Source organism: Sinohyriopsis cumingii, chromosome 11 (assembly GCF_028554795.1).
Source record: "Sinohyriopsis cumingii isolate HCF-2022 chromosome 11, ASM2855479v2, whole genome shotgun sequence".
NCBI classification, from domain to species: Eukaryota; Metazoa; Mollusca; class Bivalvia; order Unionida; family Unionidae; genus Sinohyriopsis; species Sinohyriopsis cumingii.
Window position 1 is genome coordinate 71429979 of NC_142971.1, and position 27959 is coordinate 71457937.

General features: G+C 34.3%; 2 protein-coding genes across 2 annotated transcripts in view; one reads left to right on the top strand and one right to left on the bottom strand.

Moving 5' to 3' along the window:
• LOC149788696 (enoyl-CoA hydratase domain-containing protein 2, mitochondrial-like) overlaps positions 1-27959 on the top strand; it is a 104005-nt gene that overhangs the window by 31025 nt on the left and 45021 nt on the right. The gene's annotated exons all lie outside the window — the stretch shown is intronic.
• LOC149788697 (uncharacterized) lies at positions 1146-8249 on the bottom strand. The gene is made up of 2 exons (XM_089975570.1): positions 8185-8249; positions 1146-4531 (listed from the first exon to the last, which is right to left on the bottom strand). Exons 1-2 carry the CDS (start codon positions 8247-8249, stop codon positions 3148-3150), a joined length of 1449 nt encoding a protein of 482 aa, XP_089831696.1. The 3' UTR covers positions 1146-3147.

The following is a 27959-nucleotide window of genomic DNA, read 5'->3' on the forward strand; positions in this document are numbered from 1 at the left end:
TCACTGGCATTATTCATTAAAGAAAGGTCCATACAAGATTTCAAGTGCATTAAGGGAATAGAGCCAACTTGCTTAGACAACTAGTTCTCAAAAATGTGGGACCCTGATAAGACTTTGAAAGGTCTCAGATAGAGGGGCATCCAGTTGTTCAATAGTTACGATAAAACATTTTAACTAGCAGTTCTATGGGGGCATATAAAGTTAGACTGGCCTCAGACATTGGCCCATCCAGCATTTAAAAGTTGATCTCAGCACAAGAGTGTACCAATGAAAGATGTAGACAGGGCTCATGTGTATGGTCATCTGGGTTTTCGAGGACATGTAGAGAGGGTTCTTGACAACTCTATTTTTAGTACACATACTGTTGCAACAATCAAAATGTAAAATTTGCCAAAGGAAGAATATTTCAGAAATGAATCATTACTAAATCTACTTGAAAAGAGAGGGAATTAAAAATATGAAAAGAATTTGATAAAAATAGGGAAAAGAATTTGATAAAAAATATTAAAAGAATTTGATAAATTTATTAAGTAGAGGGTACATTGACGTTTTAAACATTTTTTAAATTTGAATTGTTTTGCTTTTATTATATTCTGCAAATTTCAGATAGTAATAGTAGGATTGGAAATCCTATTAGTACCATTAGAAGGGAAGAAATAGTAGCAATGGTAGGAGTGGTAATCCTAGTAGTACCATTAGAAGGGAAGAAATAGTAGCAATGGTAGGAGTGGAAAACCTAGTAGTACCATTAGAAGGGAAGAAATAGCAGTAATAATAGGAGTGGTAATCCTAGCAGTACCATTAGAAGGGAAGAAATAGCTATGGTAGGATTGGTAATCCTAGTACCATTAGAAGGGAAGAAATAGCTATGGTAGGATTGGTAATCCTAGTAGTACCATTAGAAGGGAATAGTAGTAATGGTAGGAGTGGTAATCCTAGTAGTACCATTAGAAGGGAAGAAATAACACTAATAGTAAGAGTGGTAATCCTAGTAGTACCATTAGAAGGGAAGAAATGGTAGGAATGGTAATCCTAACAGTACTATTAGAAGGGAAGAAATTATAGTAGCAATAGGTCGAGAAGAAATGGAGAAGTGCTACCAGTGCACCGGCTGCCAGATACATTGATCCAACAATATGAATATGTATGGTCATCAAGGAATATTTAATATTTAAAAGGTGATGATATGTAAAAAAGACAATAGAAATATGTACGATTGAAACATTCAAATATTTTTTTTTCTCATTGAATGAATTGAGCATTATTAATCTAATAATAGATGTCATGCAAATAAGATAAGACAAAAATAAAAGTTTCATTCGAAAATTCATTGTTTATTGCCAAAAAGGCTTGCAAATTGTACCCACAAATTATGTAGATTTCAATTTCTGAGGTAAATCCAAGTAACCCTTGAATTACAAAAACTCATTGTGACTTTGTATTATAATCCACTTTCTGTGCAATTCATTTCATGTTTGTTTTTCCACCAATCTATTTGGTTAACATAAGTGCTACATCACAGTTTGTGATCTTGTAAATAATATGAACCTTTTGTTTCATTAGTTTTATTGGAGCAAGAATAAATTCCATATTATTTCATTTTATATGGTAACAATAATACTCATTTTAATTATATGATTCAGGGTAGAATCTGAAAAATACCTTTCTCCTCATTCTTTTATATAGTTATCTAATATTATATTGCAGGTAAGGAAAATGATACAATAAATATATACAAAATGGCGATAAGTTTCACAGTGTCCATGAATACCGACAGATGTTATCCTCTTATCATTAACAAAGAGAACATGAGGCTCATGCATAAAACTACCCAAAATATTATTGTATTATATAAATGACATAAATCATCTCACAATATAACACAGCATGAGATTTAATTATCTGCACCTTTAAAGAAACCTCTACTATCTATTTCTGTAAAAGACATTTATCATATGATGTGTGATGATTAGATTTCTGGTTTTTAACTTTCATTTCAGTTGATAAATGTGTAGCATTTGCTTTTCAGGTTTATTTATAATGATAAATGTATCTCTACTGATTACATGTGGACACTGTCCTGTACAAAGACTTATCAAAAACAGAGTACACATGAATACTGACAAAAGTTGTACATAAAGGTCAATTACATTCTCTTGCATAAAGACATATAGTACCATTGAAGAATGACAATAGTGGTACACAACAGGCAACTGCATTCTCCTGTATAAACAATTCAAAATACACGGTACCTATAAAGTCTTACAGATACACATTACTCCTGTATAAAGATTCATAGATATACAATACTGCTGTATAAAGAGTTATCAATGCACAGTGCTCCTGAATAAAGACTTACAGGTACACAGTACTCCTGTATAAAGACTTGTAGATACACAGTTCTTCTGTAATAAAACTTACTGAGACACAATACTCCTATAATAAGACTTGAAGAGGCAAATTGCTTCTGTATACAGACTTGTAAATACAGTACAGTTGTGTAAAGACTTACATACACCTAGATATTTGCACTGTTCTTTCATTAATGAAAATACTTTTTTCAAAAGTAATAATATGAATGAAATTTTTTAAATGCACTGTAATACTGTTTGTGCAACAGGAAATGTTATCAATAATTGTGACATCCAATATATTTGACAAAAACCAGTCAACTAATATCTAAATGAATGAACCAACAAAGATCTTACATCAAAAATTATATTGATTAATCTTTTTCATCTTGTGTTGCTGCACATTTCATTGAATCATTTCAACAAATTGATATAGCAATGCTTCTGATATGGAACATCTGTAAAAGGAAAGCTATTGGATTCAATGTCTTAATATGGCATATCCAAAGGTCTAAATTCTAAAACTCTATATCAGATTCATTATATATATATATATATATATATATATATATATATATATATATATATATATATATATATATTGTGTTATGTTCTTTAAACTGTGTTACGGATTGGCATTTAAATAGCGTCAATTTCTACAATTATTTAAGAATAATTTTATATTATTCTAACTGACAGAATAACTTAAATAGTAAAAGTTATCAACTATTATCATTAAAATAAGTTTATTAATTAATTTGAAAAGAAGAGGTATTATGAGATAAATTTTTACGTTTTATTTCAGTTGGTAAATGTGTAGCTGTTGACTTTCAGAATAGTTTGTAATGATAAAAGTATCACTACTGTTATTGAAACAGATTCCCCTTGGAATCTTTGGCACTCCAGTAGTTATGACCTGTATGATGCACCCTTCTGGTGACAACTGATGAATGTTATGAGAATCACTTCCAACAACATAGATGTTGTCATCCCTGTCCACAGCTACTCCTAAAGGCCATTTGAGGTTGTCAGGACTGTAGGTATACTGCTCCTTGCCTTCCATATTTAAACAATAAAGGGAATTTTTTCTAGGCACAGTGACATAGACTCTTGTTTTAGAGCTATTTACAGCTATGTAGTTGTAGTATCCAGATGGTGAGTCATACTGATCAGAATAATTGATCTCTCTCCCATCTCTGATTAGACTCCAGCAACACTTTTTCTTGCCACAGTCCCCAACTGCAACCATCTCTCCATTCCCAGCTACTGTAATTCCATAGCACTTATATTTTGTTGTTATTGTTCTGACTGGACTGATGACATCATCCCTGACTGACAGAATCTGAATTTTATTCTGATCAGACACAGATACAGCCACTTCCTCATCACCCACCATACGTATGTCACAAGGCTTTCCTGTGATTTTGTATGTTGTAACTACTTGATGTGAATTGTTTAGAAGAATGCACTGACTATTGTTATTATCAACAAGCATCACCCTGTCTCTAGGGAGAATAATAATGCCACTATAACATGGTGTACGTCCACTGATATTAACATTAAATGTTTCAACTTTCTCAACCTGACATTCCTTTGTTGGTTTCCTCAAACCAGGTAATGAAAAGGTTGAGCCAGTCATGGACACAAGTTTTCCAATATCAGATGATGAGAGTGATACAACAGATTCTAACAGTGGAGTGAATTTCACATGCAGTGTCAGTGTGTCCCCATATTTTTCTCTGACCTGAGAGTAATATAAAGGAAGTTGTGATTTTATTTTTTCTGCAGTCAGAAATTTTTGTATTTCAATTCCATATTTGTCAACTGTTTCACACAAAATTTTAGAATTTCTTATGGCATGAATCAATGACAAGCATTGATGGTTCTCTTCTTGTGTCCTAATAGCAACTTCTTTGTAGATTCTCCTTCCCTCCATCTTCACTTTCATCTCTAATTCGTCCAAAGCTGTATTGATTTTCTTTCTCATTTCTGTGATTTGATCAGTCAGTCCATTAACTTGGGACTCAAGGTCATTAATATTAGATTCCTTTACATCTATAAACTTTTTTAAGTGAGTTTCCAGTTTCCTCAACTCTTCAATGATTTCACTTGGTTTGGTTTCACGTAACAGAGCAGGTAGTTCCTCCTTCAACTTTATCACATTAGAACAAATGTTATGGCTTCAAAATAGCAAATTCCACAACAGACAACCTTGTGATTGTTGCAGTAGAATTTTAGATCTTCGCCGTTGTGTTCAAAACATGTAAAACCTTCAGCAAATTTCATCACATTTTGTGGGTTGTTTAATAACTCCTCCATTGTAAGAATAGTGTGAGTTTTTGACATTTTCTGTTTCCTGTGAACGCTAAGACAGTTATCACACATTGCTTCCTCGCATACTGCACAGAACCCCGTAGCCGTCACAGAGGAGCCGTCAGATTTACAAGCATCACGTACACGATCTACTTTCGATTTATTGGTTAACATTGACTGTATCACAGTGTCGACTGGAAAGAGAGATGCCCATTCACTAGTTGAAATATTCTGTTTAAAATGACCTGCTGTTTTTCTACATACTGGACACGCGATGCATCTCTTTTTCTCATGTTCTATAGCCTTGCTTGTAATGTATGACTGTAGGCAACTCTGACAAAATGTGTGGGCACACGGCAGCTGTCTTGGTACGTTGAATAATCCCAAATAAATCGGACATGTCGGCTCATCTTCACTCTGTTCTTTTGCTGTCGCCATTATCGGTTCGTCTTCAGTATGTGTTATAGCGTTCGCCATTATGAAGTGCCTCCCTTTATTTTTCCTATCTAATATTGAAGTATAACTTCTTATGTACTCATATAAGCCTTAAACTGATCACGCTGGTATTTCTTCCTGGTCATGTGTAGGCATGTTTAAAGCTTGACTGGCACACGAAATCTTTGGACAGAATTAATACTATATCTCGATCTATGCGTAATAGAAATAGCTCGAAAAAATATAGGTCAGTCCGAGATAGTCCCAGGTAGAAAAGATACATGTGTTGCAATGTGGATACCAAGGTGGTTTTTGAAATAGGGAGAATATAGGCTAAACACGAAATTAGACATGTGTGCACAATATAGAATATTGCCCTAATGCTACAACGCAATGGGATGTTCGACATTGCGAAAACATGTAGGGAAGACCGGGCTTCGTTCCAAATATCATTGTGTGTTGTCTACTATGTTTCCATTAAAATACATTAGTCAGAATCAGTTGGGCTTCTTCAACTTTTAAATTATTCAATTTTCCATTCCATTCACAGGTAGAATTTCTTGTACTTTTGATTTCTCAGAAAAGTATCAAGCATTAAACTTAACCTTTTTTTTTTCCTTTAATATTGCTGAGTTTTCTTTTGACATCATGTAACAACGACTGTGAGCCAAGGTTACGATATATTAATCCTTTAGATAGCGAAGATAGAAGACACTTTTATCTAGTTACTTTTTTACTTTTACGGAGGAAGTTATTTCCAGCAATAGGATCCATGATTCATGTAACTTATTATTCAACATTCATATCGAGGGATACATATACAACATTCATATCGAGGGAAACATATACAACATCCTTATCGAGGGATGCATATACAGCATTCATATCGAGGGATAGATATGCAGCATCCGTATCAAGGAACACATCTACAACATTCATATCGAGGGATACATATGCAACATCCGTATTGAGGCATACGTATGCAACATTTATATCGATCTATACATATGAAACATTCATATGAAGCGATTATATTGGTGTATCAAATTGTGATCCGCCCATGGAGCAATAATAAGAATATATAAACATTCTTTCAACTGCAAGCCTTTGTGTCAATGATGAATTTTCACTCATTAATCATTTATGACGGATGAAAATAACGATGAAAGGTATTACTTGTCCCCGTTTTCTAAACAAATTTAACATGGTACGCAATTTCAGCGCAATCCCTTCTTTTTTCCGTTCTATTCTCCCCTAGCATGCATGATGGGCAACATGTACAGAAATACAGTGAGAGAGAACAACAGTTCGGGTTGGATTGAAACCTTAAAAGTAAACTTGCACCAAGCAACCTACAGGAATATGTATGGTTCCTCGTAATGGTAAGTTTACACTTTGCTTGGGATCTATCTACAGTGTTCATAATATCAATGATACATAGATGCAATAGCCTGTCGACACTATAAGTTAAATTTCTCGGTTACGAGGCGCAGATACTGTAATGTATTTAATGCTTTATTGTTGCTGTTGTTTCTTAAAACTCTTAATATTTTTTAAAAATCGATTATTATTAATTGAATATGAAAATGTCCAAACGGCAACCCCACACATTCTCTCTCTCTCTCTCTCTCTCTCTCTCTCTCTCTCTCTCTCTCTCTGGATCGTAGCAAAAGTATAAAAAGCTGGCAAAAATCTCTGAAAATAGAATCGTTGGGGATTTTTGCTTGTGTTATACGACGATGTCTCTGGTCCTATGAATGATGGTAAAGTTAAGTAAAACCGTCCAAAGAGAGAGAGAGAGAGAGAGAGAGAGAGAGAGAGAGAGAGAGAGAGAGAGATTTGTGGTCAGTGGTAATGTTAATCAAAGCAAACTAATGAGTTAGATCAACTGTAAACATATTTAAATGTTTTAATTACCTGTTGTTGTTTCCTCATTTCGCTTAGTTTCTATTCCACGCTAATTTCCATACGCCAGTACGTGACTGTCTGAGCGTTCAGTGTTTGTAGTGCTCTACTTTCTTCATAAAAACAGTCTCGTATACAAATCATAAGTGTGTCTTATATTGATTTAATCAATATGAATGAAAAGATAAATTTAAAAAGGAAACCGTCAACTTTGCAATTGGAAATGTAATTGTGAACATCAAGGAAAGGCGTAGAACTAGATCTTGTAGAGGACACACTGGCAGGGATATGTGGAGTTCAATCACTCGGTCAATACACAGTTGCCCTTAGCATATCTTAACTCCGTTCAAAGGGTAAATATGTGTATTTGTGAATGATAAATACCCTGTATCAATGATACGCCACTCGTTGTATACATTTTTCATTTAAAGGAAACTCGGCAAGCCTCTTTTCACTTTAATGAAAAATGTATCAGCTCGTAGCATATCACCGATACAGCGTACATACCATGCATATTCTCTCTCTCTCTCTCTCTCTCTCTCTCTCTCTCTCTCTCTCTATATATATATATATATATATATATATATATATATATATATATATATATAATCGATATGCACTGAGAATGCCATGTTCAATCGCCATCTTTATGCCAGATTTTTATTAGGAGAGCGGCCATCCATGTAGACAATCACTGAGAAGGCACATCTCTACACATTCTAAACTATGCAGAGATCCTTGCATTGAACTAAATAGCAAATTATTATGATAGGTGCTAATGCCCAAACTCTGACCAATGTTATGCCATGATCATAAGTACCCAACCACGTTTGATTGCCATGATCATAAGTGCCCAACCATGCTTGATTGCGATGATCATAAGTACTCAGATATATGAATTTAAATGAAAGCTATCAGTGCTTGAGAATACCAGCAATGTACATTCTATATATTATACATTATTAGCGTTAATTAGATATATAACGAGATAATGTGAGGGATTCAATAAATGTCAATATAATGTTCAACTTTGGGGTTCTAACATTGGTCAATTACTCTCTCACTATAAGGTTAATCATTATAACACGTTTCCTGTTATAATACAGGTTTGGTCATTAAGTGCATTGTATTAAGTGGTCGTAAGATTTATGCAAGTGGGGTTCTTATAAGGCTGACTCACTCTATGGCAGCATACTCATTTACTCTCATGGACATTGCTATAATGAAGGAATACTGTACATTCATTATCCAATTTTAATTACATCTGAAATAAAACTCATGTTCATTTTTTTCACTTAATTAACTAGCTTATGTCTTTGTTCTTTATACATACATACATACATACATACATACATACATACATACATACATAGCTCTAATCAAATCACTTATGTTACTGGTAGTGCTATAAGGGATTTTCATGAGCTTCTTTGTTTTAGATGGGCTTGGACTCCATGAAATTGTGAAAATTTCCATTGCAAACAAACAATGATACCTGCCATCTAGTTGATTTTTTTTTTCTTTTTCTTGTCTGCTTTTTAAATCTTTAAAATAAAGTTAAAATTATTTATGAAAATTGTCATTTATGTGTTTATTCTTAATTTACAGATGTCAGCATTGTCAGATCATATTTTGGAAAATTAACATTAATTTTGATTTGGGATTGGGGCCCATATTTAGGCTAAAAATTGGGTTAACGGAATCCCTGATTGTAAACCACTCACTTAAAATTATAGTAGGCACCATTAGAGTAAAGACTGGTTGTAAACCACTCACTTAAAATTATAGCAAGTACCATTAGAGTAATGACTGGTTGTAAACCACTCACTTAAAATTATAGTAAGTACCATTAGAGTAATGACTGGTTAAATCTACTTTAGGTACCATCAAAATAATGAATGCGGATTTTCTGGCATAATTTTTATATTTGGCTTCAGAATCTTTTAATTACAACTTGTACTTTGTTTTGCAATTACAAATCAATAGTGTTAACATTATTCATTTTCTGTCAAGAATTTTCTGTCTACTAATTATATCTGAAACAATAGTAACCAATTTTTGGATATTATTCCTAAAAGCTAATGGCATGTTTAGTGATGTATATTCCTAAAAGATGTTTTCTAATAACTTTATTTAGTTCTTTTAGCCTTGAGAAACTAAACAGGGTATTAAAAGTGTGCGTGTGTGATTAGGACTTTTAAGGCAGGTTTAAAAAAATAATTCAGTCATATCACTACCATGTTTGCATTGTGGCAGTTTAAAGTGATGTCTAGCACTGGGGCATCATGTGCAGGAATGTAGCATGATGTCCCACCCAGACACATCATTATCCTGACACCAGGCCGACCAGTCCTAACACTAACCTCTTAATGATAAGCGCCTAGCGAGGCAGCTGTTTGTACCAATTTTTAAGTCTTTGGTATGACTCGGTCTGGGTTCGAACCCACGACCCCCCGCTTCTGAGGCGGACGCTCTAACCACTAAGCCACCGGAGCGGTCCGATATTAAAAGGGACATAACCCATTCTAATCCTTAGCTGGCTGAGGACGGTTTCGTAAATTGGCCTCTGTCATATTTCTTAACTTAAGGCTATGGTGTTAGTTTTCGTGTTAGTATTGAGTAATACTTAAAGATATGGATACATTTGTTAATTTGTTCTTTCCAGCTGGCGCTGAACTTGAAAATGACGTGAAGCATGTACTCCTCGTGCAGTCACTGCACATTATGTAGGCCAGTGAAATACCAATAGTTGGCTAGGAGAAGAGCTAGCCACTTATAGCAGTAGAAACGTTGGTTCAAGGTAAGTAGAATATCTAAAAAAAACTGCCTAGATGACGACTATTTTGAATTGCATTTGCGTATAAAGTACACAATGTTTTGCAAAATGATCACCCTGGGAAAGGGCTTATGTTTGCACTGTGGGAATCACATGTTTTCAAAAATGTCTTCCGGACATGACAAATGCATGTATACATTTTGTGGTGGGCTGCATGCACTTTTTATTCTATGCATTTCCATTGAGTTGTCAGGTCAAGTGAATTATATTGCATAAAAACTGTTCCTTGCACCCAGAGAGGAAATAATTAGTAAGAGTGATTTCCTCAATGGAAATATTTTGACAGCCTCTGTGTGACTTATCAAAAATTTCAGAATCATTCCAACAGTACATGCAACAGCAGAGGTGAACAGACCTTTTGCTAGAACGTCATTTTTTAAAAAGAAAAACAAAGCTTCCTACGAAAACGAAAATATTTAAGTCAATAACGCCAAACCGAAGCCTCTAACTTGCCTTGGGTTTCTCTAATTGGGTTAGTTGTTCTTGTACCTAATGAGCCATCAGAGCTAGATAACAAATAGCGCCTGTTGGTACCTAATGAGCCATCAGATCTAGATAACAAATAGCGTAGACACAGATCTTCTGGTACCTAATGAGCCATCAGATCTAGGAAACAAATAGCGTAGACACAGATCAGTGTACTTTCTTATGTACTTTCTTAGTTGTGCAAATCCGAATTACATGAGCCATGTCGTGGGTACTCAATTTTCATTACACATTTCGAAATTGTACTGTAATTTCAAATGTAAATGCAGTTATACCCTCCTTACGGCACTCAACATGAAATAAGCATTCAATTCCACAGCGTCTTTTTTATAGTTGCAATTGAAAGACTTCATATTTTTCCCACATTATGATTTAAAACATTCAATAACAGGAACAGAAATACATTTGCAGATGTCACCACGCTTCTCCCTCGCTTCTTCAATCCGATGTATTTCATGTGGAATTGTCACATATAAATCCAGTCCATAATCACGAAATGTCGTAGAATCGAACGCAAATACCAAAATCTATTCATTCCACGTCAAAGGAAAAGTTGTTGCAATGTGCATTCTATCACAATATGACTCCAAATTTCAATTTTAACTAGACACGCTATTTTCTTTCGAAAGTTATGTCGAGCGCGACTTAGTTCAAATTTATCGGGGCGGAGTTATGTGCGTAGTAATAATGTTGTTGTTGTGTAATGATGAATCTGCGCATGTGTATTTGGTTTGGAATATGGATTACATTGTTACTTTGTTTCTTTTAGTGTATTTTGTTAATATAATTAAGCATTAGGTAGAATAAGAAAATGGGCATACAAAAAAAGGTTACTGCATTTGTATGGGAAAATATGAACTCGTTTTTTCGAATGGATATACTGCACTCCCATTGTCGTACAGAATTTACATCCGAACAACGCATTCATATTTTCCCATACAAATGCAGTAACCTATAAATACTGTTGGAACTTGTAACACCATCTTGTATGTTTATTCTTTTAGGTGCAGAATCATGTGTGAAAGACATTGGAAAGCATGGGTCATTCAGTATAAATAAATCATCAAAATTGTTGAATTTGGTATTGTACATTGCTCTTGTACTTCAGATTGAATAAAATAAAATTATTTTATCAAATGCTGCATAATTTGTAATTAATTGTTTTGTTACACTATACAGTTTGCATCTCAATTTCCACATTAATCTGGTTAGCCAGGTCAGTAAATGACAAATAACAAATGCCTAATGAAAGCAATCCAGTTTTAGACAGCACGTGAACAGGGTTTACCAGCAACAGCCTCACTATTCAGGAAGTGCCAAGTAAAACTAATTGGGTTGTATGTGAATCTTGCCTTAAGACAAATCAAAGATAACAAATACCTGATGAAATTAATTGGGTTGTAGTTTGCATGTGAACAGTGCCTTAAGACAAATCAAAGATAAGAAACGCCTGATGAAATTAATTGGGTTGTAGTTTGTATGTGAACAGTGCCTTAGGACAAATCAAAGATAACAAATACCTGATGAAATTAATTGGGTTGTAGTTTGTATGTGAACAGTGCCTTAGGACAAATCAAAGATAACAAATACCTGATGAAATTAATTGGGTTGTAGTTTGCATGTGAACAGTGCCTTAAGACAAATCAAAGATAAGAAACGCCTGATGAAATTAATTGGGTTGTAGTTTGTATGTGAACAGTGCCTTAGGACAAATCAAAGATAACAAATGCCTGATGAAATTAATTGGGTTGTAGTTTGTATGTGAACAGTGCCTTAGCACAAATCAAAGATAACAAATACCTGATGAAATTAATTGGGTTGTAGTTTGTATGTGAACAGTGCCTTAGGACAAATCAAAGATAACAAATGCCTGATGATATTAATTGGGTTGTAGTTTGTGTGTGAACAGTGCCTTAGGGCAAATCAAAGATAACAAATGCCTGATGAAATTAATTGGGTTGTAGTTTGTATGTGAACAGTGCCTTAAGACAAATCAAAGATAACAAATGCCTGATGAAATTAATTGGGTTGTAGTTTGTATGTGAACAGTGCCTTAGGACAAATCAAAGATAACAAATGCCTGATGAAATTAATTGGGTTGTAGTTTATATAAAGATAACAAATGCCTGATGAAATTAATTGGGTTGTAGTTTGTATAAAGATAACAAATGCCTGATGAAATTAATTGGGTTGTAGTTTGTATGTGAACAGTGCCTTAAGACAAATCAAAGATAAGAAACGCCTGATGAAATTAATTGGGTTGTAGTTTGTATGTGAACAGTGCCTTAGCACAAATCAAAGATAACAAATACCTGATGAAATTAATTGGGTTGTAGTTTGCATGTGAACAGTGCCTTAAGACAAATCAAAGATAAGAAACGCCTGATGAAATTAATTGGGTTGTAGTTTGTATGTGAACAGTGCCTTAGGACAAATCAAAGATAACAAATGCCTGATGAAATTAATTGGGTTGTAGTTTGTATGTGAACAGTGCCTTAGCACAAATCAAAGATAACAAATACCTGATGAAATTAATTGGGTTGTAGTTTGTATGTGAACAGTGCCTTAGGACAAATCAAAGATAACAAATGCCTGATAAAATTAATTGGGTTGTAGTTTATATAAAGATAACAAATGCCTGATGAAATTAATTGGGTTGTAGTTTGTATAAAGATAACAAATGCCTGATGAAATTAATTGGGTTGTAGTTTGTATAAAGATACCAAATGCCTGGTGAAATTAATTGGATTGTAGTTTGCATGTGAACCGTGCCTTAAGACAAATCAAAGATAACAAATGCCTGATGAAATTAATTGGGTTGTAGTTTGTATGTGAACAGTGCCTTAGGACAAATCAAAGATAACAAATGCCTGATGATATTAATTGGGTTGTAGTTTGTGTGTGAACAGTGCCTTAGGGCAAATCAAAGATAACAAATGCCTGATGAAATTAATTGGGTTGTAGTTTGTATGTGAACAGTGCCTTAAGACAAATCAAAGATAACAAATGCCTGATGAAATTAATTGGGTTGTAGTTTGTATGTGAACAGTGCCTTAGGACAAATCAAAGATAACAAATGCCTGATAAAATTAATTGGGTTGTAGTTTATATAAAGATAGCAAATGCCTGATGAAATTAATTGGGTTGTAGTTTGTATAAAGATAACAAATGCCTGATGAAATTAATTGGGTTGTAGTTTGTATAAAGATACCAAATGCCTGGTGAAATTAATTGGATTGTAGTTTGTATGTGAACCGTGCCTTAAGACAAATCAAAGATAACAAATGCCTGATGAAATTAATTGGGTTGTAGTTTGTATGTGAACAGTGCCTTAGGACAAATCAAAGATAACAAATGTCTGATGAAAATAATTGGGTTGTAGTTTGTATGTGAACAGAGCCTTAGGGCAAATCAAAGATAACAAATGCCTGATGAAATTAATTGGGTTGTAGTTTGTATGTGAACAGTGCCTTAAGACAAATCAAAGATAACAAATGCCTGATGAAATTAATTGGGTTGTAGTTTGTATGTGAACAGTGCCTTAGGACAAATCAAAGATAACAAATGCCTGATGAAATTAATTGGGTTGTAGTTTATATAAAGATAACAAATGCCTGATGAAATTAATTGGTTGTAGTTTGTATAAAGATAACAAATGCCTGATGAAATTAATTGGGTTGTAGTTTGTATAAAGATACCAAATGCCTGGTGAAATTAATTGGATTGTAGTTTGTATGTGAACCGTGCCTTAAGACAAATCAAAGATAACAAATGCCTGATGAAATTAATTGGGTTGTAGTTTGTATGTGAACAGTGCCTTAAGACAAATCAAAGATAACAAATGCGTGATGAAATTAATTGGGTTGTAGTTTGTATGTGAACAGTGCCTTAAGACAAATCAAAGATAACAAATGTCTGATGAAATTAATTGGGTTGTAGTTTGTATGTGAACAGTGCCTTAGGACAAATCAAAGATAACAAATGCCTGATGAAATTAATTGGGTTGTAGTTTGTATGTGAACAGTGCCTTAAGACAAATCAAAGATAACAAATGCCTGATGAAATTAATTGGGTTGTAGTTTGTATGTGAACAGTGCCTTAGGACAAATCAAAGATAACAAATGCCTGATGAAATTAATTGGGTTGTAGTTTGTATGTGAACAGTGCCTTAGGACAAATCAAATATAACAAATACCTGATGAAATTAATTGGGTTGTAGTTTGTATGTGAACAGTGCCTTAAGACAAATCAAAGATAACAAATGCGTGATGAAATTAATTGGGTTGTAGTTTGTATGTGAACAGTGCCTTAAGACAAATCAAAGATAACAAATGTCTGATGAAATTAATTGGGTTGTAGTTTGTACGTGAACAGTGCCTTTGGACAAATCAAAGATAAAAAAAAATGTCTGATGAAATTAATTCGGTTGTGGTTTGTATGTGAACAGTGCCTTTGGACAAATCAAAGATAATAAATACTTTATGAAATTAATTGGGTTGTAGTTTGTATGTGAACAGTGCCTTTGGACAAATCAAAGATAACAAATGCGTGATGAAATTAATTGGGTTGTAGTTTGTATGTGAACAGTGCCTTAGGACAAATCAAAGATAACAAATACCTGATGAAATTAATTGGGTTGTAATTTGTATGTGAACAGTGCCTTAGGACAAATCAAAGGCAACAAATACCTGATGAAATTAATTGGGTTGTAGTTTGTATGTGAACAGTGCCTTAGGACATATCTAAATGCAAGCATCATAGATTTTATATCATGATGGTATCAGTTATTGTTCCATAAAATATGTTAAACTTCGTAAAGCTTTAGCTCAAATAATGATGTAAGAAAATATTTGCTTTTTTTTGTATAGTACTGTAAAGTAGTTATTTTATTTAGGTAACCAATTTGCATTGATTTGGTGCTTGCCTATAACTTTAAAGACACATCTAAGTATGTAACACATGACTTCAGTCAGCAATGACCTCTTTATAAGAAACATGGGGCTAAAACAATCAATGATCTTCCTGTGAGGAACTCTAGACACAATCGAGAATGATCTTCCTATGAGAAACATGGGACTCAACCAAGAATAATCTTCCTGTGAGAAACAGGACTCAACCAAGAATGGACTTCCTATGAGAAACATGGGATTCAACCAAGAATGATCTTTTTGTGAGAACAGGACGCAACCAAGAATGATGTTTTTGTGGGAGACATACGAGTCCTTTCTCAATCCACAAATTTAAGTACCATAAAAATATATGAATCAACATTATCTAAAAATTTAGACTAGTACCACAGTGAAAGAGGGGTCCCATATTTAAATAGGCCGCAGTCAGAGATTGATGCAGTTTGATGAATACTTCTAAGTGGAAGAGGGTCCCATTTAGGAGTTAGGCCTCAGGCATATGACCACCCAGTTTGATGAGTAGTTCTCAGTGGAAACGTGGCCCTTTTAAGAGTTAGACAGGCTTTGGGTATTGAGCAATCCAGTTTGGCAAGTAGTTATCAGTGAAGGAGATTTAGACAGGCCTCAGAAATAGGGCCATTTAATTTTTACAAGTAGTTCTCACAGTAAGAGGGGACCTATACAAGACTTAGAAAGGCCTCAGGTATATGGTTAGCCAGATGTGACAAGTAGCTCTCGGTGGTAGAGGGAAATTAATGAAGATTTAAATAAGCCTGAAGCATAGGACCATCCACTTGTGACAAGTAGTTCTGAGGAAGACGGGACCCCATTTAAAATTAGACAGGTCTTAGGCATAAGCATAGGGTCATGCAGTTGTGACAGGTAGTTCTGAGGAAGGTGGGGTTCCATTTAAAATTAGACATGTCTTAAGCATAAGCATAGGACCATCCACTTGTGACAAGTAGTTCTGAGGAAGATGGGGCTCCATTTAAAATTAGCAGGTCTTTGGCATAGGCATAGGGTTATCCAGTTGTGACAAGTAGTTCTGAATAAGATGGGACTCCATTTAAAATTCGATAAGTCTTAGGCGTATGCATAGGGTCATCCAGATTTTTACTAGGTCTATAGGCCCATCCAGTGTTGACAACTAGATCTCAACATAAGAGTGTGCTCAAATAAAATTTAGACAGGCCTCATGCATATGATAATCCTGGCTTTCTAGCACAGGTTGTAATACGAGAATTTTAAGAGCACATTCCGTTAGAGTGATATAAAATATATGTCATGGGAAGAATATTTCTGAGATACATCTTTACTAAATATACTTGACAGAGAATTAAAACAATATGAACATGATAGGATATATTTACAATCTAGTTCAGAAGATACATGATGTTTTTAAAATATGAATTTTGATTTTGTCACATTTTATACATTTTCTGAATTAGGTAATGACAGTTACATGATTTTCATGCTTTGTATTGTATAAATTACTACAGTGACACTTTTAAATTTGGGACACCCTTAATAATTTGCAGAAGAAAGGCATAATTGTCTATAAAAGTTATGACATACAATCATCATAATAACATTTTCATATACTATACATTTGTGATGCCCTGAGAATATTGTTTTTTTTTTTTGCAAGCTGCTCATAGTAATTGACAATTACATTATTTTAAAAAAGGACTAATGGTTGCTAAGGGATTGCTCACATCAGTGAATAGATGGGATTGTTAAAAATTGGGTTGATATAAATTGTTTTCAGAATAAATGTATGTGATTTTCATCTGTTTTGATGTTTCTGTTTGAAATATTTATATAATGTCCTTTGACACTGACAAGCATTTACGATAGGGGTCCCAAGTTTCAGAGTGGTCTAAAGTTTTTACCATTACAGATCATTGCAATCTCACCTGTCTCTGCGTGGGTTCGAGTCTCGGGTTCAGCCAATGTGGGTATGTGAGAAAGTTTGCCAGTAGCTTCTCATGGCTCGGTGGTTCTTTCCAGGGTTTTCCCAGGTTTTTCCTCCACCATTTATACTGGCTGCCATATATAGCCTATCTTGTGCTGAAAATGGCGTTAAACCCTATAACAACAACAACCATGACAATAATGTTTTACCCATATTCACAATAACTTCTCCATTTATTTACTGATCGATTATTCATCATTATCAATCATCATCGTTATTATTGTTTCTCACCTACATACTTGATAATTTCATGATATCATTAATAGTAAATGTAGGAGTGGTAAATCCTGGCAGTACCATTAGAAGGGATGAAGCAGTTACAATAGTAGAAGTGGTAATCCTTGTAGTACCATTAGAATGGAAGAAATAGTAGTAATAGTAGGAGTGGTAAACCTAGTGGTACTATTAGATGTGAAGAAACTGTAGTAATAGTAGGAGTGGTAATCCCAGTGGTACCATTAGAAGGGAATAAATAATAGTAATAGTAGGAATGTTAATCCTTACCATTAGAAGGAATGCATGAATGGCAATTTAATATTTGCACAAAATAGAAGAAATATAGTTGGAAGAAGGGACCAGAGCTAATAGATTACAGGGTGTCAGATATATAGATTCAACAAACATGTAGAATGCATGTGTTCATAAACAAGAAAAATAACATTTAGTACAAACAAAGATATTATAATTAAAACAATATAAATATTCAAATATCATTTTCTCATTGAATTAATTTATCATTATGTACGACTTTCCTATTGAATTTGTACTCCAATAATTAATATGCAAATAATTTTAAAAAGACACAAAAATAAAACACTACCAACCAAAGCCTATGTACATTGTTTTCTCAGAGAAAGCACTACAGTGCATTCAGTTCAACCATTTCTCATCATAACCAACATGCACTTTCGGGCACTAGAAAATGCTTGGTGCCCCAAATGGCAGAGTGGTCGAAAGCACTCACTGGTAAGGATCACTGCCATCTCACATCTGTGTGGGTTTATTGCTACGGTTCTATACTTTTATTGTTATGGTTCTTACTAACATTGCAGAAAAGTGTGATGGTTTTATTTTTTCATATTTATATTTTCTTCTAGAGACCCAGTATAAATTTATGATAACACATACAAGTGTTTTTATTCTTATTGTGTCTGATATTAGATATAAGCAGTTAGCCATGACATATGTCATCAGTTATTAGGCAAAATGATCATTTATTATCATGATGCATATTTCAGTTTTTGTTCCAGATGAAAAACATACATACATACATACATACATACATACATACATACATACATACATAGAGATATGATGGGGCGTCTGAGTGGTCTAAAGCACTCACAGTTACGGATCATCTCACCTGTATCTGCGTGGGTTCAAGTCTCAGGTTCGGCCAATGTGGGTATGATAGAAAGATTGCCAGTAGCTTCTCATGGGTCAGTAATTCTTTCCGGAGTTTTCCCAGGTTCTTCCTCCACCATTTTTACTGGCCACCACGCGTAGCTTGTCTTATGCTGAAAATGGTGTTAAACCCTACAACAACAGAAACAACAGCTAGAATATGTTCATCTGAGACAGTCCTTGTCAGAACTAATTATGTGTTCTCTCAGACATTACACCAAATTCAGCAGGGTCAGACCTTGTCAGAACTAATTATCTGCTCTCCCAGACACCGCACTTAGTAAGACAATTTCTTTTCAGGACAAATATGTTTTCTCAGTCATCAGTGCATTCAGTGCAATTATTTCTGATCCAAGTTGCTAGGGAATAAAAAAGTGTTGTCCATACAAATGAATAATTTCAACTTTTAAAGTATCCAGAAACTGTCTGAAGGAAAAATAAATTAATTAACAACAAATTGTATGCTGTGACAAATGCAATATGCATGGTTTATGATAACAAGATTAAAATTCACTTTACTTTGACCATCATGTATTTGTATGCTATGAATTATATATATATATATATATATATATATATATATATATATATATATATATATATATATATTCCTTCTATAATGTGTGTGCGTTTTCGTGTTGTACATTTCAGTTTCTTTAAAGCCAAATTTAAAAATAGTTATGTTCATAACCCACAAGATGAAATATGCTATTTGCTCGTAACAAGCAAATTTTCTTTTTATTTTATACCAAAACATACTGGGCAGCAATTTGTATTGCAATGTACTAGCAAATGTCTTACTGGATTCCATATGCTGTCAGTAGTTTATAATTTGTTTTGCTTTAATTTGTGATTTCTCATACAGTTAAAAAAAACTATTAAAAGTAAAATAGCACATTACTAATAACATATAGTTCATTCTTTGTTTGAATTTAACTTGATGCATCTTTAACAGGGGGTTGCCGTACTTACCCCCCAGCTATGTAAGTGTCTAAGACTATGGACGTATTTACCATTGGGCTATGTAAGTGTCTAAGACTGGCCGTATTTACCACTGAGCTATGTAAGTGTCTAAGACTGGCCGTATTTACCACTGAGCTATGTAAGTGTCTAAGACTGGCCGTATTTACCATTGGGCTATGTAAGTGTCTAAGACTATGGACGTATTTACCATTGGGCTATGTAAGTGTCTAAGACTGGCCGTATTTACCACTGAGCTATGTAAGTGTCTAAGACTATGGACGTATTTACCATTGGGCTATGTAAGTGTCTAAGACTGGCCGTATTTACCACTGAGCTATGTAAGTGTCTAAGACTATGGACGTATTTACCATTGGGCTATGTAAGTGTCTAAGACTGGCCGTATTTACCACTGAGCTATGTAAGTGTCTAAGACTGGCCGTATTTACCACTGAGCTATGTAAGTGTCTAAGACTGGCCGTATTTACCACTGAGCTATGTAAGTGTCTAAGACTGGCCGTATTTACCACTGAGCTATGTAAGTGTCTAAGACTGGCCGTATTTACCACTGAGCTATGTAAGTGTCTAAGACTGGCCGTATTTACCACTGAGCTATGTAAGTGTCTAAGACTGGCCGTATTTACCATTGGGCTATGTAAGTGTCTAAGACTATGGACGTATTTACCATTGGGCTATGTAAGTGTCTAAGACTGGCCGTATTTACCACTGAGCTATGTAAGTGTCTAAGACTATGGACGTATTTACCATTGGGCTATGTAAGTGTCTAAGACTGGCCGTATTTACCACTGAGCTATGTAAGTGTCTAAGACTATGGACGTATTTACCATTGGGCTATGTAAGTGTCTAAGACTGGCCGTATTTACCACTGAGCTATGTAAGTGTCTAAGACTGGCCGTATTTACCACTGAGCTATGTAAGTGTCTAAGACTGGCCGTATTTACCACTGAGCTATGTAAGTGTTTAAGACTATGGACGTATTTACCATTGGGCTATGTAAGTGTCTAAGACTGGCCGTATTTACCACTGAGCTATGTAAGTGTTTAAGACTGGCCGTATTTACCACTGAGCTATGTAAGTGTCTAAGACTGGCCGTATTTACCACTGAGCTATGTAAGTGTCTAAGACTATGGACGTATTTACCATTGGGCTATGTAAGTGTCTAAGACTGGCCGTATTTACCACTGAGCTATGTAAGTGTCTAAGACTGGCCGTATTTACCACTGAGCTATGTAAGTGTCTAAGACTGGCCGTATTTACCACTGAGCTATGTAAGTGTCTAAGACTATGGACGTATTTACCATTGGGCTATGTAAGTGTCTAAGACTGGCCGTATTTACCACTGAGCTATGTAAGTGTTTAAGACTGGCCGTATTTACCACTGAGCTATGTAAGTGTTTAAGGCTGTGGCCATATTTACCACTGAGCTATGTAATTTTTGAAGGCTATTGGCCGTATTTACCACTCTGCTATGTAAGTGTCTAAGACTATGTCCGTACTTACCACACAGCTATGTAAGTGTCTAAAGCTATGGCCTTATTTACATCTCAGCTATATGTCTAAGACTATGGCCGTATTTACCACACAGCTATGTAGGTGTCTAAGACTAACTTCCAATTCGTGATTATAATGTTATCTGTATTTAATGGCATGCAGTGAAATAATTTTAGTTTTTGGCACCAGTGAAATATCAAGATTATTTCCCTCAGAAAATGCAGTAATTCACAGTCTAAAATAAATAATTCACATTGTTATGAACATCAGCTAATTGTTTGCTAATTACTATACATGTGGAAACATTTTTGTGTTTGTAGAACTAACAAAGTGTTCAGTTTCTTTCAAGTCACATGCAATAATATCGCTCCCTGTTCACCCCAAGGTATAGTACTAATATTAGTACCCTAACTCGTACCTCATGGACAGGGTACTAACATGAGCATATATGTGTTAATGGAGCAAGTTGGGTGTGAATCACACCCGGCGCTCTTTTAGCCTAATAATAACACTTTAAACATTTTCCTTGCTTATAATCCAATAAATTGAGTAGTCCTCTTATTTAATACCGGAAGTATTAAAAATCATTGTAGAAATAGTTGTAAAATCTCGTATACATTTTTTAGCCGATATTTTCATTTAGATCGTCTGCCATATTATTTCAAATAATGATTACTTCCGTTCTCAGCCTCGTTTGTTTGTGTGCCATATAAGGACATTGACGCCATATTTGGAAATGTAAACAAATCGTAGTTAAAGTTTGGCGCAGTTTGGGTCAGAGATTTTGCGCATTAAAAGTAAATACGGTTTATCGGCAACTTTGAAATTCCACCATGAAGCAATTATTCGCCACTTGATTGATAATATATAGCGTGGAATATCCAAAATATGGTCTGGCAAGCCTTACGTAGAAAAGGGGTCACGGCGAGAGTCTTGAGTTATCTGTCAGTGGCGGACAGGATAAGGTTAGAGTAACCATGCCAATTTATTTTATCGTGTAAGGGCTTAATAAATTCAAAATAAGCCAAACTTCTTTCACAACATGATTATACTTATGTAGTTGATTTCTACACTGTTTGTTTTTCTGACTTAGTGATGAATTTTTTTGCTCCATTACATGATATGGGATCGGTTCGTAGCCTCAACCACAACAAATCAAGTTGAGGCTATGATATCGTAGCTACCCAAGGTCATGTATGAATGGCAGTTGCATGGTTGAACTATTTTCTGATATAATTATCTAGATCATTGAATGTTTTTATGTAGTCACAACCGTGATCGTCTCTTCACTATTCTAAAAATCACAAGGGTAAATGTACCTTACAGATTTAATCAAGAATTATATAAACAAATGTACGTGAGTGGTAGATAAAAGGTAATTTCATTCTCCTGCATAGATACACAGAGCTTATGTGTAAAGACATATATAAACAATACTCCTGTATAAAAACTTATAGGTGTACAGTACTTTTAACATTTCTCAGGTAAATCAAAGCTATACTTGTTGAGACACCAAAACGTTGTTGTGAATATGCATTTTAATTGACTTTGTGTTGACTAAGAGAAAATGATTTAATTAGCTTCAGGGAAAAATGCTAAAGAGTCTTATTTCTGATTACACTTTATAAACGGTATCATGTACCAATAATGAAGATGGAAATTTATTTAATGTGTTTCACTTTACACTTCAGCAATAATAATCTAATGTTACTTTTATTACGCAATTTTGGTAGAGTCTGAAAACTACCATTCCCCTCTTTCCTTTATGGCTGGTAGGGAAAATGAAATAATAATTATATACAAAAATGGACAGAAGTTGCTAAGTACCAATACTTACAGAATGGAACATACTGTCATGTACAGAGACTTATCAGAGACACGGTACACATTAATACTGACAGAAGTTGTATATAAAAGTAAGTTAAATTCTCTTATGTAAAGACATATGAACATAATGCCATTGAATAATGAGAAAAGTGAAACACAACAGGCAACTGCATTCTCATGCATAAATACTTGTGGATATACAGTGCTTCTGTATAAAGACCTATAGATACACAGTACTCCTGTATATAGACTTGTAGATACACAGAACTCCCGTGTAAAAACTTGTAGATGCACAGTACTCCCGTACAAAGACATATACACAGTACTCCTGTATAAAGACTTGTAGATGCAGTTCTCCTCTATAAAGACTTGTAGATGTAACGTACCCCTGTGTAAAGACTTCCTGGAAGGCGAAAACAAAATCATCTTTGCCATATAAATATTTATAAAGGAGTATGATACGAGAAATAGCCCTGTTAATCATGCAGACGATTTTGTTGTGCCTGTCCCACACTGTGAGGACGTAAGCGATGAAATATGAAATAAAACTGAACTGTAGTGACGTTGGTGTAACTATTCTTCAAAATTCAGAAATAGTGAATGATCTCAGCCAGACACTTTCACGTTTACAACCACAAGAAAAGAGTGAACTAAAGCAGCTATTAAAATAAATATGAGCTATTGTTTCCAGCTGTTCCTACATGAACAAAACAAATCTATCATGACGTAGAAATTGTAAATTCCACACATGAGACAGCATCCATACAGGATAAACCCTCTCAAACAGGAATGTTTGGGGAAAAAAGTCAGTATTTACTGTAGAATGATTTCATAAACCAAGTAAAACTTATTGGAGTTCACCATGTATATTTTTGATAAAAGTAGTCAATAATTTCTGCACGGGCACCGACTATAGAAAATGAATAGTGCGACAACAAAGATTAATTTCCATTGCCACGAATCAATGACTGCATTGACAAAATTGGAAATGCAAACTATATCACCAAATTTGACCTTTTTGAAGGATTCTGGCAAATTCCACTGACGGAAAGGGCAAACAAAATGTATGCATTTGTTAACTCCAGGTTGACTTTATCAGTAAATTAATGCTGTTTGGGATGAAAGGTTTGTCTTGTAATTTCTAACGCTTTATGAGAATGACTGAATCTGGTCTAAATAACTATGACGCTTACATCAATGATGTTATCATCTACAACAACACCTTGAAAGATCTCTTGGAGATCATTCGGAAATTCTTTGATAGAAACATTGATACAAATCTGATAATTAGCTTAGCTTTGCTGTGCTTGTATTATATTTCTAGGACATATCGTGGAACACGAACAAGTTTAGCCTAAAGATGTTACGGTTATGGCTGTGCCTGAATTCCGTGTGCCTATCTGTAAAAAAAAAAATGCGATTTTTTGGGTATGGTTGGATATTATCGAAACTTGTTCCAATTGTTTGTATAACTGCTGAACGCTTGACCAATTTGTTGAGTAAGAAACCCAAGTTTAATTGGCCTGACAAATGTTAGGAGGCTTTTGATAAGTTAAAGGTCATACTTTAGAATGCACCAGTCAATTGGTTAAAGTGGTTGGTAGGTAGATAAATGGATGGATGGATTTTAATAAAGAATTCAATGCCAATTTGCACAGCAAAAAAATCAGTCGGCAAAATCCTTTCACCCATTATATATTTCAGACTTTAGAGAAAAAATGAATCGTTCAATAAACTATATTTACACTATACATAAACTATTTTCTTAACATGAAGAACACTTTGGCTCAATCAGTTATAAAGTTCAAATTCCATCACAAGTAATGACCAAAATATAAATAAGACAGCAATATTTCAATTTTTTTTTACAATAGCTTTTGTACTGTTGTGGCAAGCACCATTTGTGATATCAGGTGAGAGTACAAACTGAACACTTTGATAAGATTAATTTAAATTTGCGGTGTTAAATCGATATGGATATAATGTAAATTTTGTAAATGGTCACATTTAGCTTGCTTGTATTTGTTCAGTGGACTCAGAACAGATCAAAGCTTCCACACTATACTTCATAATAATTACTTGAACACACGGGTAATCGACACATAACATGGTCTGCATCCTTTTAAAATAAGTAAAATTCAGTGTCTATATCGAATTTAATTGTGTTTCACTTGCTTATCTGGACAAGTTTTATTACCTTGTGGAACACAAAATCGATAATTTCTGACACGACACAAACAATACTAAGTCGGACAATTTTTTATTTATCAAGCTACCCATGAATAAATCCTTAGAATTGTATATGCACGTGATTCGCGAAAAGCGGTGCTGAGAATGTGAATGTCGTTGTGATTGTGAATCGGGATATAAAATAACACATAGCATATCAGGTACAACAAATAAACTTGCATATGCGTGTGATTTGGGATATGCGGTGTATCGAATTTTAGTGTAGATTTGATCGAGTAACTCTCATTTACATAGTTGAAACGATCTCCTAGCGTATCAGGGTGGAACCAATGTACCTTTTTATTCAAGTGATCAGTAGATTACGGTATCTTGGATATGAATGGTGTTATAATTGCGTATGTCTCAGTTAACGTAGGATAGACGAGATCTCCCAGTATCTCAGAGTACAGCTATTGAACTGCTATATACAAGAGGTCCGTGGAATGCGGTATTTCAAATGTAAATAGCGTAATGAACACGTAGCTGTCTGTTTAAGCTATCAAGACTGGATATTTATCCATGCATATCTGAATAAACACTTTAAACTTTCGGTAATATTATCTTGACGTTTCACAAATACAGCTGATATATAACTTTATTATAGTACCTTTACTGTGTTCACATTGAAGATAAATCTACTTGCGAAGCAATAGCCGCCAGAAACGTGATGTCAATGACTTCTCATTGACAGCAAGACAACCATTTTGTCCATCGAAAGCTTGCCAGTCAATGAAATATACTGAAATATCCACCTAATATTTGCTCAGTGTTTCATAAGACAGCTATTTCGAAGTTTTAGAAACATCAATGTTACAAAAATGAAGTGTTAGGTTCATAACACTTTTGCATCAGTCAACTCAGCCTTGCCTTGTAAAATGGATTAAACATTTTCTCAAGAAAGGAATAGAAGTGACAAGCAGATATATGTCATGGCAAGTGCATGTTCGAAACTTATAGGGCTTGGGATTAGAATTTGGTTTATAGATCGAACATACTAAACATGAAAATGCAAACAAGAATGTCAATATTTTCATGTCAAATCTTATATTGAAACAGCTTTCATACTACTGTAATACTTAACACAAAATCTTTGAAATAAATGACTCTTAAAACAGATAGATGCAAATTAAGTCACTAAATTCGGGATTAAAAATAGTGAAATTGTATGAACACAATGACATCGCCCTGATAATATCATTCATTTTGTCATTAGCTTGGAGTTCGCCCTGATAATATCATTCATTTATTTCGTTAGCTTTGACATCGCCCTGATAATGTCATTCATTTTGTCATTAGCTTTGACATCGCCCTGATAATATCATTCATTAATTTCATTAACTATGACTTTGCCCTTCTAATATCATTCATTTATCTCGTTAGCTTTGACATCTCCCTGATATCATTGAATTTATAAGTTTTGACATCGGCCTGATAATATCATTCATTTTGTCATTAGCTTGGAGTTCGCCCTGATAATATAATTCATTAATTTCATTACATGTGACTTTGCCCTTCTAATATCATTCATTTATCTCGTTAGCTTTGACATCTCCCTGATAACATTGAAGTTCTAAGTTTTGACATCGCGCTAATAATATCATTCATTTTTATCACTGGCATACGTATCAGGGTATAAAATATACACAACTTCCATCCTTTTATCACCCCTAGCTTGATGTGTAAAAGAATTCAGCTTGAAAAGAACACGTGCTATTATTTCTCCCTCAGAGTTCTTGCAGTTTAATTATATGTTCACTTTACATATGAATGATGACTGCAATGTAACCAAGAGAGTAACATTATTGTTTCATAAATAACATAAAAAAGAGTCATGCTTACAAACAACCGGGGTGATGAACAAATACACAATGGGGACACTGTATGGTGTCATAATGAAGGAGTCTCTTATTATATTGGAGAGCTCACTTCGATAAAAATCACTCTACAGCTATGATGCACCAGAGTTCCATATTGGGTCCGACACTAATTTTGTCCCTTTACATTTTCTCAAGTAATAAAAAATATGACGTAATATACAATGTCATAATCGAAATGGATTTCAAGATAACCCTCGATAGGTCTGACCTGCCTCTGAAAATTCAGGATAACTATGTCGTCCTGGTCGATTGCATCAGCCGAGATCGGATAGCTAAGGTGGTTAGAGCGGACGTCTGGAGTTAGGGAAATCCCATCTCTAGCAAAATTCCGACCGTGCGTTTCTATTTTTTGTGATATATTCTATCCAGTCGTTTGTTCAATGATACAAGTATAGAAAAATAATAACAGAGATTTAGGCAGCTAGATATCAATGTAAATGAATAAACACAAAACATTGAATATTTTATCAATAATAATAATAATAATAATAATAATACTTATTATTATTATTATTATTTGGCAGTAACAACACTGTAATCATTGTCATCATCATCAACAACAATTGATCATTCACTATCATCATCAGTAGTAATTTAAAAGGGGGTTTTGGCCTCACCCCCTCAGACCAAATATATTCTGAGAAATTTTCAATCATTTTAGGTTCCTTTTGTGATTCAAATACATTCTGCAGATTGGATAAGTACAACAAATTTCAAATATTTTTTTTATACTTACTTTATTAACTAAGCTAGAATTAAAATCACTCACAGAATCTAGCATCTGAATTGAAAATTAATCTGATTATAAATCTGTCTGAGAAGTTAGGACTAAACGCCCTTCTGTATTACTACCCCTTTTTGTTGACTGATTATGTCGCAATCTTTTTTTGTGTTACATTACTTCTTCATTGTCCTTATCAATTTCAACAACTACAGGTTCAT

Excerpts from the sequence above, each read along its gene's own strand:
- LOC149788697 (XM_089975570.1), bottom strand. The coding sequence starts at position 8,249 with ATGAATGTACAGTATTCCTTCATTATAGCAATGTCCATGAGAGTAAAT. Across the intron at positions 4,532-8,184 it reads AATGAGTATGCTGCCATAGA|CCATAACATTTGTTCTAATG; the intron begins GTGAGTCAGCCT and ends GCTATTTTGAAG.